Source organism: Carassius carassius, chromosome 48 (assembly GCF_963082965.1).
Source record: "Carassius carassius chromosome 48, fCarCar2.1, whole genome shotgun sequence".
NCBI classification, from domain to species: domain Eukaryota; kingdom Metazoa; phylum Chordata; class Actinopteri; order Cypriniformes; family Cyprinidae; genus Carassius; species Carassius carassius.
In genome coordinates, this window is record NC_081802.1 from 13880058 (window position 1) to 13898725 (window position 18668).

Here is an 18668-nt window from a genome sequence, read left to right on the forward strand (position 1 = left end):
TATAAGAAATATTAAAGTCAAATTTTCCTTTAACTTTCTGTAATAAAGGAGCACCCAATAATCTGTCACATAAATAAAGCTCTGGAATGGCTCCATTCATACAGCCATCTGTTCGAGGGTCCAGTGGAGGAGCCTCTTTTCATCCGAATGGGTGAAGCTCAGAAGGAAAACGCCCTCAACAATCTCTGGGATGAGACGGAAGATTCAAAAGAGCCCTTTGTGTTTCAGTTTGAGCTCAGGGATGATATGGAGGTTTTCTGCAAGAATGCCATGACAAAATGGGCCTCAGAGTAAATTCTGCATTTGACATATTTTGAAGTTTATTTAAAATTTTCTTTCTTTTAAAATGATTAAAAGAATTGTTGGCTTCTTTTTTTCAAATTCTTTTTTTTATATTGAAATGCAAATTGAAATAAAGAAATGCATGCTGCACATATGTCAGTGTTTTCTCTACTTCCTGTTGGCCTTCTGTAGCAAATCGTAGCTCCGTGTAGCTGTTATTTTATTTTTTCTCTAGAATCTTTATCTTACTATCACTCTCTGTTTTTTAAAAGTGGGAAAATATAACTTAATTCACACCATATTTCTGATATTATCGATCAATCTTATCAGATTAACTTCGATCGTTCACTTTTATTTTATTTCCGTGAGTGCAGTACACCTGCAAAGTGTTAGCACTCGTTAGCTTGTCATTAATGTTTTCATTCGAACCTTTTGCTGTATTCTTTTCTCCTCTCGCTCCAGTTTTTCACAAGTTCTTCAAACAACCGCAGTAAGAAGTTTCATCAAGCACGGTGAGTAATGGCTTCTCCTATCATTGTTTCTTGCACCTCTTGCCACATGTATAGTTTATCTATCTCTGTCGCTGATGAGGGATTCACATGTGATAAATGCAGGGAAATAGTTAGGCTGACAGACAATATTTCAGAATTAGAGACACGCATCCAAACTTTAATTGAGGACAGTAAGAATGTTAGGGCTCTAGATATGGCTTTGGATGCGTCTAGCTCAGGGATTCCTGTACATTGTTCGGTTCCGGAAACAGAGCCCTTGCAGCAGGGCAACTGGGTGACGGTGAGGCAGCGTAGTCGTGGGTCAAAACACCGCTCTTCTGTTCCAATCAAAACATTAAACAGGTTCTCCCCACTCAGTGATGCATCCACTGAGAAACCTGATGAAAGTGCTCTAGTTATTGGTGATTCTATTGTACGGAACGTGAATACGAGAAACACCAGCCACCATAGTCAAATGTTTACCGGGAGCCAGAGCGCCTGACATCTTGGCAAATTTAAAAGTGCTGGCAAATGCTAAACGTAAATACAGTAAGATTGTTATTCATGCCGGCGCTAATGATGTTCGACTTCGCCAGTCGGAGATCACTAAAAATAACATTAAAGAGGTGTGTGAACTTGCAAGTACGATGTCAGACACTGTAATATGCTCTGGTCCCCTCCCTGCTTACCGTGGTGATGAGATGCATAGCAGATTGTCATCACTCAATGGCTGGATGTCTAAGTGGTGCCCACAGAATAACATAGGTTTCATAGACAATTGGACGAGCTTTTGGGGCAGACCTGACCTGCTTAAAAGAGATGGTCTTCATCCCTCCTGGGGTGGCGCCACTCTTCTCTCTAGAAATCTGGCAAATATTCTTAGTGTTTATACTTGACTAACTGGGGCCCAGGTCAGGAAGCAGACAGACTGGCTAAACCGACCGTCTGCTAGCCGCCTCCCGTCACAGAGGTCAGTTAATTCTCAGCACATAGAGACTTTTTCACCTAGATATCACACTATAGAGACTGTGTCTGTTCCCCGAACTAGAAAAAACAAAAAAGGTCCAAACCAAGTTAAGATAAACAATTTAATTGAGGTTCAACAAATAAAAAACAGAAGCAATATGGATAAACAAATGATAAAGCTTGGCTTATTGAATATCAGATCCCTTTCTACGAAAACACTTTTTGTAAATAATATGATCACTGATCATAACATAGATGTACTCTGTTTGACAGAAACATGGCTAAAACCTGATGATTACATTATTTTAAATGAGTCCACCCCCCAAGATTACTGTTATAAACATGAGCCGCGTCTAAAAGGCAAAGGTGGAGGTGTTGCTTCAATTTATAACAACGTTTTCAGGATCTCTCAGAGAGCAGGCTTCAAGTATAACTCGTTTGAAGTAATGGTGCTTCATATAACATTATCCAGAGAAACAAATGTTAATGATAAATCCTCTGTTATGTTTGTACTGGCTACTGTATACAGGCCACCAGGGCACCATACAGACTTTATTAAAGAGTTTGGTGATTTTACATCCGAGTTAGTTCTGGCTGCAGATAAAGTCTTAATAGTTGGTGATTTTAATATCCATGTTGATAATGAAAAAGATGCATTGGGATCAGCATTTATAGACATTCTGAACTCTATTGGTGTTAGACAACACGTTCCAGGACCTACTCATTGTCGAAATCATACTCTAGATTTAATACTGTCACATGGAATTGATGTTGATGGTGTTGAAATTATTCAGCCAAGTGATGATATCTCAGATCATTATTTAGTTCTGTGCAAACTTCATATAGCCAAAATTTTAATCCTACTTCTTGTTACAAGTATGGAAGAACCATCACTTCTAACACAAAATACTGCTTTTTAAGTTATCTTCCTGATGTATCCAAATTCCTTAGCATATCCAAAACCTCAGAACTTGATGATGTAACAGAAACTATGGACTCTCTCTTTTCTAGCACTTTAAATACAGTTGCTCCTTTACGCTTAAGGAAGGTTAAGGAAAACAGTTTGACACCATGGTATAATGAGCATACTCGCACCCTAAAGAGAGCAGCCCGAAAAATGGAGCGCAGCTGGAGGAAAACAAAACTAGAGGTATTTCGTATTGCTTGGCGGGAAAGTAACATATCCTACAGAAAAGCATTAAAAACTGCTAGATCCGATTACTTTTCTTCTCTTTTAGAAGAAAACAAACATAACCCCAGGTATTTATTCAATATAGTGGCTAAATTAACGAAAAATAAAGCCTCAACAAGTGTTGACATTTCCCAACATCACAGCAGTAATGACTTTATGAACTACTTTACTTCTAAAATCGATACTATTAGAGATAAAATTGCAACCATTCAGCCGTCAGCTTCAGTATCACATCAGACAGTGCACTATAGACCCCCTGAGGAACAGTTCCACTCATTCTCTACTATAGGAGAGGAAGAATTGTATAAACTTGTTAAATCATCTAAACCAACAACATGTATCTTAGACCCTATACCATCTAAGCTCCTAAAAGAGGTGCTTCCAGAAGTCATAGATCCTCTTCTGAATATTATTAATTCCTCATTGTCATTAGGATATGTCCCCAAAACCTTCAAACTGGCTGTTATTAAGCCTCTCATCAAAAAACCACAGCTTGACCCCAAAGAACTAGTTAATTATAGACCAATCTTGAATCTCCCTTTTCTGTCCAAGATACTAGAAAAGGTGGTATACTCACAATTATATTCCTTCTTAGAGAAAAATGGTATATGTGAGGATTTCCAGTCAGGATTTAGACCGTATCATAGTACTGAGACTGCTCTCCTTAGAGTTACAAATGATCTGCTATTATCATCTGATCGTGGGTGTATCTCTCTTTTAGTTTTATTGGATCTTAGTGCTGCGTTTGACACAATTGACCACAACATTCTTTTGCATAGACTTGAACACTTTGTTGGCATTAATGGAAGTGCATTAGCATGGTTTAAATCGTACTTATATGACCGCCATCAGTTTGTAGCAGTGAATGAAGATGTATCCTATCGATCACAAGTGCAGTATGGAGTACCTCAAGGCTCAGTACTAGGGCCGCTACTCTTCACGCTTTATATGTTACCCTCGGGAGATATCAAGAGGAAACATGATGTTAGCTTTCACTGTTATGCTGATGATACTCAACTCTATATTTCTTCGCAGCCCGGTGAAACACACCAATTTGAAAAACTAATGGATTGCATAGTCGATATAAAAAACTGGATGACAAGTAATTTCTTACTGCTAAATTCTGAAAAAACAGAGGTGTTAATTATAGGACCTAAAAACTCCGCTTGTAATAACCTAGAACACTGTCTAAGACTTGATGGTTGCTCTGCCAATTTTTCGTCATCAGTTAGGAACCTAGGTGTGCTATTTGATCGCAATCTTTCCTTAGAAAGCCACGTTTCTAGCATTTGTAAAACTGCATTTTTCCATCTCAAAAATATATCTAAATTACGGCCTATGCTCTCAATGTCAAATGCAGAAATGTTAATCCATGCTTTTATGACCTCAAGGTTAGATTATTGTAATGCTTTATTGGGTGGTTGTTCTGCACGCTTAGTAAACAAACTACAGCTAGTCCAAAATGCAGCAGCAAGAGTTCTTACTAGAACCAGGAAGTATGACCATATTAGCCCGGTCCTGTCAACACTGCACTGGCTCCCTATCAAGCATCGTATAGATTTTAAAATATTGCTTATTACCTATAAAGCCCTGAATGGTTTAGCACCTCAGTATTTGAATGAGCTCCTTTTACATTATAATCCTCTACGTCCGCTACGTTCTCAAAACTCAGGCAATTTGATAATACCTAGAATATCAAAATCAACTGCGGGCGGCAGATCCTTTTCCTATTTGGCGCCTAAACTCTGGAATAACCTACCTAACATTGTTCGGGAGGCAGACACACTCTTGCAGTTTTAAATCTAGATTAAAGACCCATCTCTTTAACCTGGCATACACATAACATACTAATATGCTTTTATTATCCAAATCCGTTAAAGGATTTTTAGGCTGCATTAATTAGGTAAACCGGAACCGGAAACACTTCCCCTAGCACCCTATGTACTTGCTACATCATTAGAAGAATGGCATCTACGCTAATATTTGTCTGTTTCTCTCTTGTTCCGAGGTCACCGTGGCCACCAGATCCAGTCTGTGTCCAGATCAGAGGGTCACTGCAGTCACCCGGATCCAGTACGTATCCAGACCAGATGCTGGATCAGCACCTAGAAAGGACCTCTACATCCCTTAAAGACAGCGGAGACCAGGACAACTAGAGCCCCAGATACAGATCCCCTGTAAAGACCTTGTCTCAAAGGAGCACCAGGACAAGACCACAGGAAACAGATGATTCTTCTGCACAATCTGACTTTGCTGCTGCCTGGAATTGAACTACTGGTTTCGTCTGGCCAGAGGAGAACTGGCCCCCCAACTGAGCCTGGTTTCTCCCAAGGTTTTTTTCTCCATTCTGTCACCGATGGAGTTTCGGTTCCATGCCGCTGTCGCCTCTGGCTTGCTTAGTTGGGGACACTTCATCTACAGCGATATCGTTGACTTGATTGCAAATAAATGCACAGACATTATTTAATTGAACAGAGATGACATAACTGAATTCAATGATGAACTGCCTTTAACTATCATTTTTTTCATTATTGACACTGTTTTCCTAATGAATGTTGTTCAGTTGCTTTGACGCAATGTATTTTGTTTAAAGCGCTATATAAATAAAGGTGACTTTGACTTTGACATATGTTCTTGAAAAAATAAAGGATGTTTTATATAAAATGCCCATAAGTTTCAAGCATTACTTTTTTTAAACAGCATGATCAGGAAGGAACTCTCATAATACAATGAAACGGATAACTATACAATTATATTACACAAGATTCATGTTTTAAAATGCTTATTGTACTACGACTTTTCGTGTGTAATAAAAGCTCCAAAACTTTAAGTGGCGCTACTCGGCGGTAAACTCCACCCCTCACTTTCGGTTCTGTGCTTGTGTCTTTATCATAGGTCTCTGACAATTATAAATCCGCCCCTCACTTCCGGTCTTGGCAGCGGGGTCCTCACGGCGAGGTCCTGACGGCGCTGGTGGTGCTGCGAGTCTGCAGCTGGATACTATTGCATAAAACACCTTCTCATGACAACTCATAATAATTTAAACAAGAAGCTAAAATTGTATTACATTATATGACTTATAATCGTACAAACACTTTCATAGCTTTGTCCTGTTATTATGGTCAGTTTTATGTTTAAATTTGAACAATTACATTGTTTTGATCACATACAAATGAATATGAATTGTCACAAGGCTGGGTTGCTGTGTGTAGTCACACTGTGAAACACAGAGATGAGTTAAGAGTTTTTGCCAAGTGACTTAACCTTTGTTGGCAGACATCATAGTGCCACCATTTTGCTGCAAGAGGTGAAGTGTATAAAGACACAAATGACCTAGTGCACCAGACCATTATACACAAAGACAACATAATGGCAACAAATAGACAATACAACAATTTAAAATTTACAATATGAGCAAGTTTTAATAATATGTGAGATTACATGAAATTAAAGTTTAAGAAACATGCTAAGGTTTGCAGCCGGCACATGACCAACCTTCAACGTTGAAATATGTTTGAAATAAGGTCAGTTGTTGTTTTAACGCTGAAAAAACTTTGATACAACAGTGAATCAACGTTACGATATCAACGTTGATCCAATTTGCAAAATCGAAAGGTAATTCAACATTGATTCAACCATGGTACCAACGTTGTTTCAACCTTCAATCAACGTTGAAATGCCGGCTGGGTGGTCTTAAAGCTCTCTCTCTCTCTCTCTCTCTCTCTCACACTCTCTCAATGCTAAGGTTGCAGCTTGGTCTTAAAGCTCTTGGAACAAAAACAACATAACCCTCCCCCCATAAAAATAAATAAATAAATAAATAAAATAATATTAACACTATAGTAATGAGAAGTAATGAATTTCTAAAGTAAAACAGTTGTTATGTGTGCCAAAGAGTTCAAACTAGAACAAACATACAACATTTGTTACAATAAGGCAGTGCTCGTCTTTGGTGCAAAACATTTAGCCAATTTCTATAAGCCATATGAAAAACACAGTTTACCCACTTATCATTTACTGAACACTAAGTCTGCTCTACAGTGTCAGTGTGACTCAGTCGTTTTTAAGGATTGTAAATCTAGTTAAAGAAATGGACAAATACAAGCAGTGTGTGGACAGTGCACAGTAAAAGTGTACAGCTTGTGTGCAGCTTTCATAATACGATACATACATTTAATTAACTTTTTTTTTTAATTCTGCAATTTTGTGCCCCGTCCAGCAGATGGCGCCCCAGGCAGCCGCCTGTGTCGCCTGTCGGCAAAGCCGGCCCTGATAAATACTATAGCCTACACATTAACAGACAAACCAATATGCTGATGTAAACAAATATTATTACACGTTTACATCAGCATTGTGGTTTGATAGTGTATGGCATTTTTAAAGCTGTGTGTTTCAGTTCCTCTGTGGTTCATAACTGATGGTGGCACTGGAAACTCAGCATTCTTGTCATTCTCTTGATGATAATAAAGTCACAGTGGCAGCAGGAATGTGCCAAACATAATTCAGAAAACTTAAGTGTTTAAATAACCATATGTACAGAGATCAGTATGTTTGTCTGTCTCCGTGTGTACTATTACTGTTTTGTTCATTCTTAGGAACTCTGGGAACAGGAACTGCTGTGATTTGTTTCTATCTAAACACATGATCTGCCCTCTTACTAAACACGTACTTGTTCATCAGGTCTGTTAGCTAACGAGTTAAAGACAAGCCACCCATCAGGTTATCGGGGAATATTCAGTCTCTTCACAGCACTTGTTCAGTCTGTCAGGATGAAGACGAGAGAGAGAAACTACGAGGAAGATCTTTCTGGATTGAGCCCAGATATGACAACCAAAACCCGCAATGCAGGTGTCTATATCCATCTATTCTCTTCACTAGAAGGTAACTGCTTTTCTGTTCATTTTATTTTTATTTTTTTCAATTCATCTGTTGGTGTTGGTATCAAGCAAAATCTGAACAGCAATTTATGGAAAGTCCAGACTGTTCAGCTGTGTTCAATGTTCTCTCTTTTTCTCTGTAGGTCAGAATGAGGATGTTGTTGGGATTTCTGTGTTTTTGTCCTGTTTTTACATTGACAATAAAATAAAGTCAAAACTTGACATTGTATTGAGGCACAATGAGTGGGAATATATGAGACATTATTCAGAGAAATGTTTTACTTGATCCAGAATACAACATTTTTCCAGAAGAATTTAGGAAGGGAATCTTCAATCTCATCCTCAAGTAAGTAGTAATTTGATCAAATGGCACATCAGATGTAAGGAAAATACTGTACCATCTTATTTTTATTATTACATATCTAAATTAATTATAGTTCAAGTGAACTTTGTACATTATTTTGTAATCTAACCAAAAAATGTAAATAAAATTAAACTAAAGACAGATTTTTCAAGACGACTGAGATCAGAAACGTATATTACTAATGGTGAAAACTCAGAAGATCAAGAGTCAAGTGTGAAAAGCATGTGATAGTCAACTTGTCTCTCAGTAGTCTGGAATATACTGAATGCTTTCTTTCTCTTTATAAGTAATTAAGTTATTTATCTATTAATGGAACAAATGAGTCCTACAACATATTTCTACAGACATACAGGGAGGGATTACTTTAAAAGAGACATTAATATACCAAATAGAATGTAGAAGAATATAAACAAATTAATAAATAAAACAGATAATAAGAAAATAAATATTGACATCAATATATATATTTTTTTTTTCTGGTAACAGATTCAAGATCCAAAGTATTTGGTGATGTATAGCAAGGATGTTACCATGCAAATAATTTCTCCATAAAGTTTAACAAGGTATCATTCTTTTTTATTTGACATCTTAGATTTTTTCAGTGACGCAGTTAGACAATTAGGCTAGGTATGCATTTTTGTTTGTGGAACTCTCAAACACTTTGTTTCTGTGTGTGGAAAAATGTATAACATCTTTTAGAGAGAGCTTATATAATTAACATTTCTTAGGGCAAAAAACAAAACAAATCTGACCAAAATGACTGTTATAAATCAAATGATTCAATTCTTGCTATAGTACAAAAATCACAGTTTTTCTCCATGTTTATGAATTTTGCTAATGATACATTGCATGGGTAAATTTTGTGAATATGTGTGCATTTAGGATTATTTTACCTGGTAACTGTTGACGACACGACGTTCACGTCTTACTTATGTACTTATGTATACTTGACGTCTGACGTCATCTGTAGAACGACGCATGGCACATCAAGACGGAAGAGTTGGAAAAATAGTAATTCCTCTAATTTCAGAAATATTTATGAGCAATATAGTCAAATAAATCATACAGTATATTGATAATATTGAACCAGAACCATGATCAGGTATGTGTAATGAATTCTGAATGAAGCGCTGTTTGAAGAAACCGTACTTCTCGGAAGTGAAAGTCTGATGTAGCTTGTTGCTCGTGTTTGACCTGCTGTGTTTGGGTTGATAAATGCTTCTTTGAAACTAGAAAACATTAAAACTCTTAAGCATCATGAATACATTTAACATGAGTTATTATAAACCTGATTATCAGGTTTATCTGCTGTAACTGTTATTTTGATTTAGCTGTTAGCACTTAGCATTTTGGATTATCGTCTTTTGTGTCTCATGTTTGTGTTTCATGATAGTTTTGGTTGATAGTAGTTTGATTTGCTCAGTCTTACAATGAAATCAACATTTTACAAGTAGTGGAAAATGTCCTCTTTAAAACATTTATTGCCTAATTGTAACAATACTGTATAAGCTAGCATGAATAGACATGGTAGAGACACTATCCTATTTGAACTTAATTATGTGTTATGTGAGAATCAAACATATTACATTTGTGTAGCTTGAAGCATGTTCTTCAAGTTTAGCTAATGATGAAGTTAAAGAGATATTTTCTGTTTCTGCAACTGCTGTTTCATCTGTGTATTTGCTGTGCTTATAAACAAAGGTGAGAACAAAAACGATATTTAAGTTAAATTCATGCCACATGTATACATGTCAGACTGTGTTTACAGTAGTGTGTGTGATTTCAGTGTGTCTGCAGGTCACAGTTGAGGGGTTTATTGGTGGTTCTGTCGTCCTGCCGTGTTCTTCAGCTGAACATAATCATAAACTTCAAGACATTGATGTGAGCTGGAGACACAATGGCAGCAAGATTGTATTTGATATAATTCCACACAGTAATGCACCAGTGACACAGGATTCAGAGTACAAGAACAGGACTGAAACTTTCCCTCAGGAGTATCAGAGAGGAAACTTCTCTATCAAACTTAACCGTCTTCAACACACTGATGCAGGACAGTACATTTGCTACATCAAAAACTCAGATGAATATCATACTCTAAAGCTGACCATCAATGGTATGTGAAAATAGTTGATTAGTGGATTAAGTTTTTAATTTAAAGTTGTTAGTTTTCAATTCTAAATACTGCAAGTGAATAATACAATATCTGAAATTCGCCAGTGATTCTGCAGCCTGAATGCTGCTGTATATAAATTACACTGAGGTAATGTTTTCCATAAAATTTAAATTTTTTTCAGGATCAATATCCATTGAACAAGGAAACCAAGGAGGAACAGAACAGGATAGAGTGTTTCCATCCCTGCTTTTGCTCTTGGTTTGCATTATAATACCTGTGATGTTATTTGTAGTGGTTTTCATTGTAGTTTTCTATATAAAAAAAGTGCTCAATCAGCAGGGCAGCTGGAAACGGTGTGGGTTCGGCCACTCTTGAGGCCACTATTGAGCCCTTGTGCACAATATTAACCAGTAAAGGCTTATAATCATATAGCTTTGCTTTTCCTTTACCTATCTTTTTTGAATAAACTATTGTAAAGGTGTATGCGCACATGTTCTGATTATTTGAAAAACACATTAGTACATTTTTGGATAATGTGACAGTTATGTCTTGACATGTCAGTCTTAGTTTACTAAATAATGATGCTGACCTTAATTTGAATGCTAATCAGTGCAGGGTTTTGTCAGACTGCACTAACTTCTAATATGTAAAATTTGTTATGAACCTACACTTGACTTATACAGTGTTTTTTATATTTTATAACTTTAAAACAAAAAAAACACACACACACAAAAAATTATATTTAATGAGAGGAATCGGTTAAATGGGATACAACTGCGAATGCTGGGCATGTGCACATTAATATTATATATATATATATATATATATATATATATATATATATATATATATATATATATATATACAACAATTATTAGAGCATTTGCATTATTGTTGGAGGAAGGTGTAGACGTTAATAAAACACAATCTAATAGGTAGCAAATGTTATTGATTGTTAACCAATCTATCCCTTCAGCCGAAAAATGGAAGACATTTGTCATGACCATAAATGGATAAGAAAGTGTGACGCTGCTGCTCAGCTTTGATGTCATTGGCTGTGAATTACCCTTGTCACCGCAGGACTTTCTGTGGTTGGACTATCTTTTAACCCATATTAAACAGCGCATCATGTTACAAAAGTATGTTTTGCTGCTATTATCACATTAGTAATAGATTAAGTCAACAACTAAGTATTGCTATGTTGAGAAAAAATACCTCTTTAGCGAGATCCTAACCCTAACCCTAAGCATAACTTCAATGAACTACAAAGAAAAGCGCCAAGTTTTCCATTTCCATAGATAGAACGACGGAGGCTTGTGGGTAATGTAGTTTAAAACTTTTTATTAACGAAATGAAAGAAATAATATATTTAATAGAAAACTGGATATCTAAATATTTTCATTGTGTAAACTAGAGTCCTGCACAGGTTCGGGTACCCGCGGGTGAAACGGGTGAAAAATATCCAACTGTGTTGGATACGGGTGCAGGTCGGGTGGAACACAAGGGAAACAGGGGTCTAAACATGGGTTCAAAACAGTCACGTGCAAACTTAAAAATAGGCCTACGTTCCACTTAAAAAAAAAAATCACAATCGCACGAATGGCTGCATGAGTCATTAGTTAACAGACGTAAAAGATCAGCCAGCTGTTTTTTTTTTTCGTTGTTTTTGTTTTCCGGTATAGGCCTATATATATACAGAATCTGAATTAAAATGTGTTTGATTTAAGCCTATTTCAAAATTTGTGTCATAAAATTATATCGAGCATACAGCTCAACAACCTCAGACGGTGGTATGATTTGCTCTTTTGTTGTTCTGTTTTCTTTCAGGATCAAAAATACAACAAATGAAAGCGTTTATCTGTATTTCATACTGATGAGAACTATGCATATACATTCATAAATCAGTCAATTTTGTATTTTATTAAGAGATATTTTATTCTAATGTGATCAGTGACTCAAGCACTGATGGGCCAAAGAGCACGTATTTCGACATTTGCAGTAAAAACGTGAAATATAAATTCTCAGAAAATGCATTTAATACCAATATATTGAAACGTCTGTTTATATAGTCCATTAATAAAGGAGTCCAGACATTGGAAAAATATCAGTCCACATGCGTTTTGTATTTAATATGAGGGAAATAGACATGCATGCATGCGTGACACAAAAAATATATGTAACTTTTAGGTAGCAAAATATTTTTTTGTAATTCTGTCAATTACACTAAGGTTTTTACATTGTCTGCTATATATTTGCTTCTTATTTATTAAATACGGGCAATTGATTGATAAAACATTGATCAAAATTAAGATAAAATGTATAAAAACGAATATCTTAAATAACTTCTTTATGACCTGGCAATAAAATTCGAAAAAAAAGTTTATCTAATGTGATTGGCTTAACTGATTTGATTTCAGGTGCGGGTCGGGTGTCGGTTCTATTTTAAGCGGGTCGAGTCGGGTGCGGATTTTAATTAGTGCTGCTGTCTGAAAACGGGTCGGATGCAGTTTTAAGCACTGTGGGTACGGGCGGGTAGGGATTCACAAAATCGGACCCGTGCAGCTCTCTGGTGTAAACCTCTACGATATAATTTAAACACAGAGTGAAATTTGGTATTTTAGAGTGAGCAATATTTAAAATGCCTTTATGCCCCATTTCCCTTTATTTCTGAAAACTGTGCCCAACATTATTTTATCAGCATAGCATAAGTAGTAATCCTGCTGATTTTCGCTTTGATATGTTAATTGGACAACTGAAATGTACAGTTTTTGGTTCTTCCGATGGGTGCTACTGAGACCCTGGGGGTAGAAGGGCAGTAAAACCTACATTTACGTATTCTCCTCATCATGGACAACAAACTGAGCTGATTCACATTTATATCTGACAGTTTTCACAGACCAACCTTTTCTTTTCTTACATCATGGCTAGTAAAGCTTTTGACAGGACATTGTGAGGCCATCTGATGAAACATGGACAAAATTATAAAGAAATTATTTAATAATAAAAATAATAGATTATCTTTTTGATTTTTTAAGTAAACGGCAATGAATATAATGGATGAACCTGCAACAACTTGCTGTTATCTATTCCCCACTGTTAAGCAGTAATCAAGGACAATGTATACTGTGATACTTCACTATTACCTTCACTATCAGTAATGTGTATGTTCTTGCATTTAATACAGTACAAGATCCTTGTTGATTATTCCTGCTACATTCTCAGTTATCCCTTAAGTGTTTGTAACAATAAAGCAAATGGCACCATCTTTTAATGCAAAATCATTCATCTAGTAACTCCCTTTATTTAAAAAGGCTTATTTGTTACTAAATATATAAATTAAATTACTTTCTGGTGTATTGTTGTTCCAGATGTCATTAATCTGATCAAAAATGTTTATGTCTTAGGTAAACAATAATCCCGGTAATTAATAACATGTCATTTTTCCAAGTATAAAATACGCACATATGAGCCTACCTAGTAAAATTATGTATTTACCAAGAATTTTCAATACACAATATTCATCATATTAATTTTATTGAAGCATAGACTATAAAGTTGATAAAGTAGCATCAAGACAAATAAGATTCCAGGAAAATAATAATGGATCATAAAAAATTCATTAATATCATAAATTAATCAGTTCACACATATGAGTGATGAAATGTTCTTCAAAGTCACACAATCCCATCAGATGATACAGATCATGTGACACATATAAGACATGAGAAACTGTTTCAGAAAATAATGATTCCTTATTACATCTAAACTGGTTTCATTTCCCGTCATGATCTTCTTCTCTCGTGTCTGGAAACAGTTTGTGGTTGATATCCAGCACTGATGTGGTGTAGCTTGTTCTCAGCCAGAGGATCTCTCAGTCCTAACATCCCATTTTCAGACAGATCCCAGACCTGGTCAAAGTAAAACAAAAAAAAGAGTCAGACAGTTTAATGTTCTGTGTGATTTTAGCAGGGTGAGTAACTATGACCCTTGTAGTATTGTACACATACGATTCTTCAAGCTGTTTTAAGACCTTTTGAGAAGCTTTTTCTCTCAAGACAATTTATCACATCCTCTTCCTTCACTCCTTTCAAGAGCATCACTTGGTCAAAACCCCTCATTTGGCTGATGATATCATCTGTACAAAGTAAAATTGTTAAAATATTGCAATAAACAATTTCATTATGCATGAATTAAGAAAAAGTTACATAGGCAAAGGACTTGCTCATGAGACACCCCTTAGCATGTAACTGTGTTTGCCTCTATAATTCATCTATTGTTGCAGTAAATGTGTCTTTTTCCTCTAGAATCTTTCTCCAAATTTCATGACTTCTCTCACAAATGTGTTTTAGTCTGTGCAGTGTAAGGCCTGGTTTCAAACCAATCAACATTTACAAAACAATGAAATAATGTAAACCGCTTTTATAAAACTTGTATGCTTTTCTTTAAGAAAAACAGATGGTGTGTTTTTTAAAAACTGCGGGGGTTAGACCATAAAAGCAGCCTCTGTATAATTATGCTGTATAATTAATTGTTAAATTAATCTATTATTAAAAGCAAGTCATTAATAACAAGCTATGTTCATATGAATTATTTTAAAAATGAATACATGCTAACAGGACTGTTATCAGTAGTGTAATTGATCTGGTTCTGACAAATTAATCAAAGATATGATATATAACTAACACATCAAACTAGCATTTCCACTTGTGGAAACATAAATGACAAGGTGCAGAGAGATATCATGTATAGTTGGACCATGAACTGATGGGGCTTATTTGAAGTCATTTATTAAGAACAATATACATTTTCTGACTGTGTGGGGCATCTGACTGCTGACAGCACAACTGATTTATATCATACAAGTGTTAAACTCAAATTACTGAATTAATAAGACTTTGATGTGCGACTATGTTTAGGGTTCTTACTAATGGGGCATTTTTAAGACTTTTACCCTGTCCAGATACCCAGAGTTGCAGTCTTGGCCAGTTGAAAGTGTATGTATGTGACAGTCTGTGTACAAGTCTTAATAATGCCAAAGCGCAGTGCCCTTGATGCACACTAAACCCACACTATCTCCAAAACTGCTCCGGAGCTCTATACCAGGCTTAGTGTATCCCATCATGCATCATGTTTTGGAATAAATTGTGAGACATTTTGGAAACCTCACAATTTAAACATTTTAACAATTTAAATGGAAACCTTTCCAATGTATGTGAAGTATTAATAATAATAATTAGATATTGAAAATAATTTGGTAGTCAAACAAGGTGTTGCATGTTTTCTTGGTGCACAGAAAAGTATATTTATTTTAAACATAATTTGCAACTGATTTTTTATCACTTAATTAGAAGCACCACAAAATAAATTGTCATCTGTAATAGGGAGTATTGAAAAGACATTTAGAAATGTATTTCAAAATGCAAAGTTGAAACTAAACAAAAAAAAAAAAACTTAAATACTTAATACTTAAACACTTAAGTGTGTCCCATAAGGCAGTCGTTCCCAATCCTGGTCCTGGAGAACCCCAACACTGCATATTTGAGATGTCTCCCTGATCAAACACACCTGATTCAGATCATCAGCTCGTCAGTGTAGACTCCAAGACCTCAAAAGTGTGTTTGTCAGATAAGAGAGACACCAAAACCGTGCAGTGCTGGGGCTCTCCAGGACCAGGATTGGGAACCACTGTCATCAGGTCATGAAAAGTTTGACACACACTTGTGGTCATCATGCTCACTCGAACACTTGGGCCAAGTACAGGAAATATGTCAAATAAGTAATCAAGTGGTCAAGTGTAAAGATGGCAAGTGTGGGTATTTGGACAGTGCAATCACAGACTTACTGCTGCAAATGTCTGCATCCGCAGCTTTCTGTCTTCTCCATTTCTGAATGAATAGCTCCTTTACATCTTTTCAGCTAAAAAAATAAAAATATTAGGTGGTGGGGGGGGGGGGGGGGGGTAAAGTAGAATGATAAACAAAATTTTTATAATATTGTGTGAGCAAAATATTTAAGATATAAACTGATATGACTGAACCATGCGAGATGGAAAAAAAATATGTCCTTTATTTAATTACTTTTTTTTGGATTTACATAAAAAGGTATTAAAAGCATGGTCCAGTAAATGTGATTACTGTGATATCTGTCATATAAAAGAAATTTGAATGGCAAATTCATGTGAAGGTTGTATGTTAGACCCTTTTTGTTTTTCTCTTTCAGTTGCTTTGCAAGTCAAATTGAGACGTCACTGGAAGTAAAGGCCAAACATGAGAATGTATTAAACACACGACTGTTTAAATATGTGCAGAAATAACTTTACATGTGTGTGTGTGTGTGTGTGTGTGTGTGTGTGTAAACATGCACAGTACTGAATCAGTATGACGCAAGCCAGTAATCTTATTAAATAAATATGACATTAATTTTCAATGTTCAGTGGTATAACTGTTAAATGTAAACTGGTTAAAAGTGTTATAAATGGTTATAAATGTTTCTTGATGAAGTGTTTTGTACCTTAAAGTGCCTTGAGTTTGGTCATTGTTCTGTGAGCAGTAAGGAGTCATAGTGGATCTAGAGAGCATCTAGAGGTGAAGTTTGCTGTAGGTTGAGTGTGTAACAGTGACTGAAGGAGGCTGGGATGGTTATTCTTTCCAAACAAATGACTTCACTGTATGAGTAGTTAACAAATCAAACACAAAGTAATGAAAAGCAAATTTTCTTAAAATGATTTTATAATGTTATATATAAGAAGAGTGCCTTGAGCTTCCAAACACATACTAAATGACATGTAATAAACTCACACAGAACTATGATCATGGTGTTGTTGTCTTGATTATCCTCATTACAAAGCCTTACAAGATCAAAACATACAGACACCTTCACTTCAAAATGTTGACCATTTAAAAAATCTTAACAAGCTGAAGTTTAAACATCAGTGCAACTTTCATGAATGACCTGCAGAGGAAAGCAGAGGATATCTTTTCCAATTTATTTATTTATTATTTTTACTATTCAATTATTTGTGGTCAGGGGCGTCGGACTGGGGGTAAAACCAGTGCTGATTACCAGGGCCCCAAAGGAAGAGAGGGCCCATGAAAAGTCTGGAATATATATTTTAAGGGGGGGGGGTGGGATCTTGTGAAGCTCCCCTGTTTGTGATGCAAAAATGCAGAGCACAAATTCTGAGCTGTATGATACTTCACTTTCACTTTCAGTTTTTAAATAAACCGGAACTTACTTCCGGTGTAGGCCACTTGGGGTCGCCGTTTCTCCCAATTTTCATTAATTTTTTCTTCACTTTTCCAGTGAAGGTCAAGTATGAATATTTAATAACAGCTTTGAAAGTTTAACTATATTCAAAGCAATATACAACTTGTTTGAAGAGAATTTTCATTCATTAAATGTGTAGATATACAAACAATGCTGCTTTTTCCATCTGAGACTGTCTGAGACACATAAAGTTACTGGTTTCTCAGTTAAACCTCCACTCGACACAAAGGTGAGAGACTCTGTTTGGCATTGGTTGCTAATGGTGACCAAGTGACCAACCAATGGAACATATTTATGGTTTTGGTTAGAGCTTCAGTCAAGTTTAACCGCACTGTAGCGTAGTTACACTGTGTAGATATTTGCTGAATACAAAACATAACAAAAATTATATTATTATAACAAAAATAATAAATAGTCATGATTGTGTGTATCTCTAATAAAAGTCACTTGAGATTAATTTTCCCTTTTTGAGATTTCATGCCTAATAACATATATTTTACTAAGCGTTGTTTAAGCACATCATTTGTCTAGAAGCTGTGAAGCTGTGGCTCATGCCAGGACATAAAAAAAAAAAAAAAAAAAGAGATTTAGTATCAAAAGTGCAAAACAGGTGTATATGGAGGCCTTTAGGTGTATATGGAGAAATTTGAGGTGATTAAAACTCTCTTAGGAGGAAGTCTGCCGAGGAAACAAGGGCTCTAAGGCTATACTGTGGACTATACACATACAAGATCCACTTAGGTCTGAATATGGAACCCAGCCTTCCATGGTTCTCATGGATTATCTGAAACTTTGAAATTTCAGATTTCAAACAAAATTATTAATTGGATAAAAAACTCAACACTGTATCAATGTTACCATGCTATCTGAGATGTTACTGGAAGCTCTTGTCCTTTTCTAATGGCGAATATAGTATTGTAATATATTCAAATATAGTATTGTGCAGATGTTTCTGGGAGAGTTTAGGGGTAGGGGTCGGGTTCATGCATAGAAAATCTATTAAATGAAGTGCAGGAGGAACCTAATTCTTATGGCCATTCGCCGTATCATATTTCAGCCACATTTTATGATTGACATTTATAATACAATAGGGTCAACGTGTTATACATGTGGATGC

At 35.8% G+C, this 18668-nt stretch overlaps 1 protein-coding gene across 4 annotated transcripts in view; it reads left to right on the top strand.

The window, feature by feature from the left end:
- Nucleotides 1-18668, top strand: part of LOC132131520 (CD276 antigen homolog) — a 440273-nt gene that overhangs the window by 20642 nt on the left and 400963 nt on the right. For 2 of the 4 annotated variants that reach the window (XR_009428883.1, XM_059543571.1), the window contains one exon: nt 9959-10285. The exons of 1 other annotated variant lie outside the window; for it this stretch is intronic. Coding sequence is in view for 1 of the 3 variants with exons in the window: in XM_059543571.1 (XP_059399554.1) it covers nt 9959-10285 (327 nt within the window). In the remaining 2 variants the exon portion in view is untranslated. Of the gene's footprint in view, nt 1-9753; nt 9874-9958; nt 10286-18668 lie in introns of those variants that run through there. One more of the 4 variants, XR_009428882.1, reaches the window with a different exon arrangement.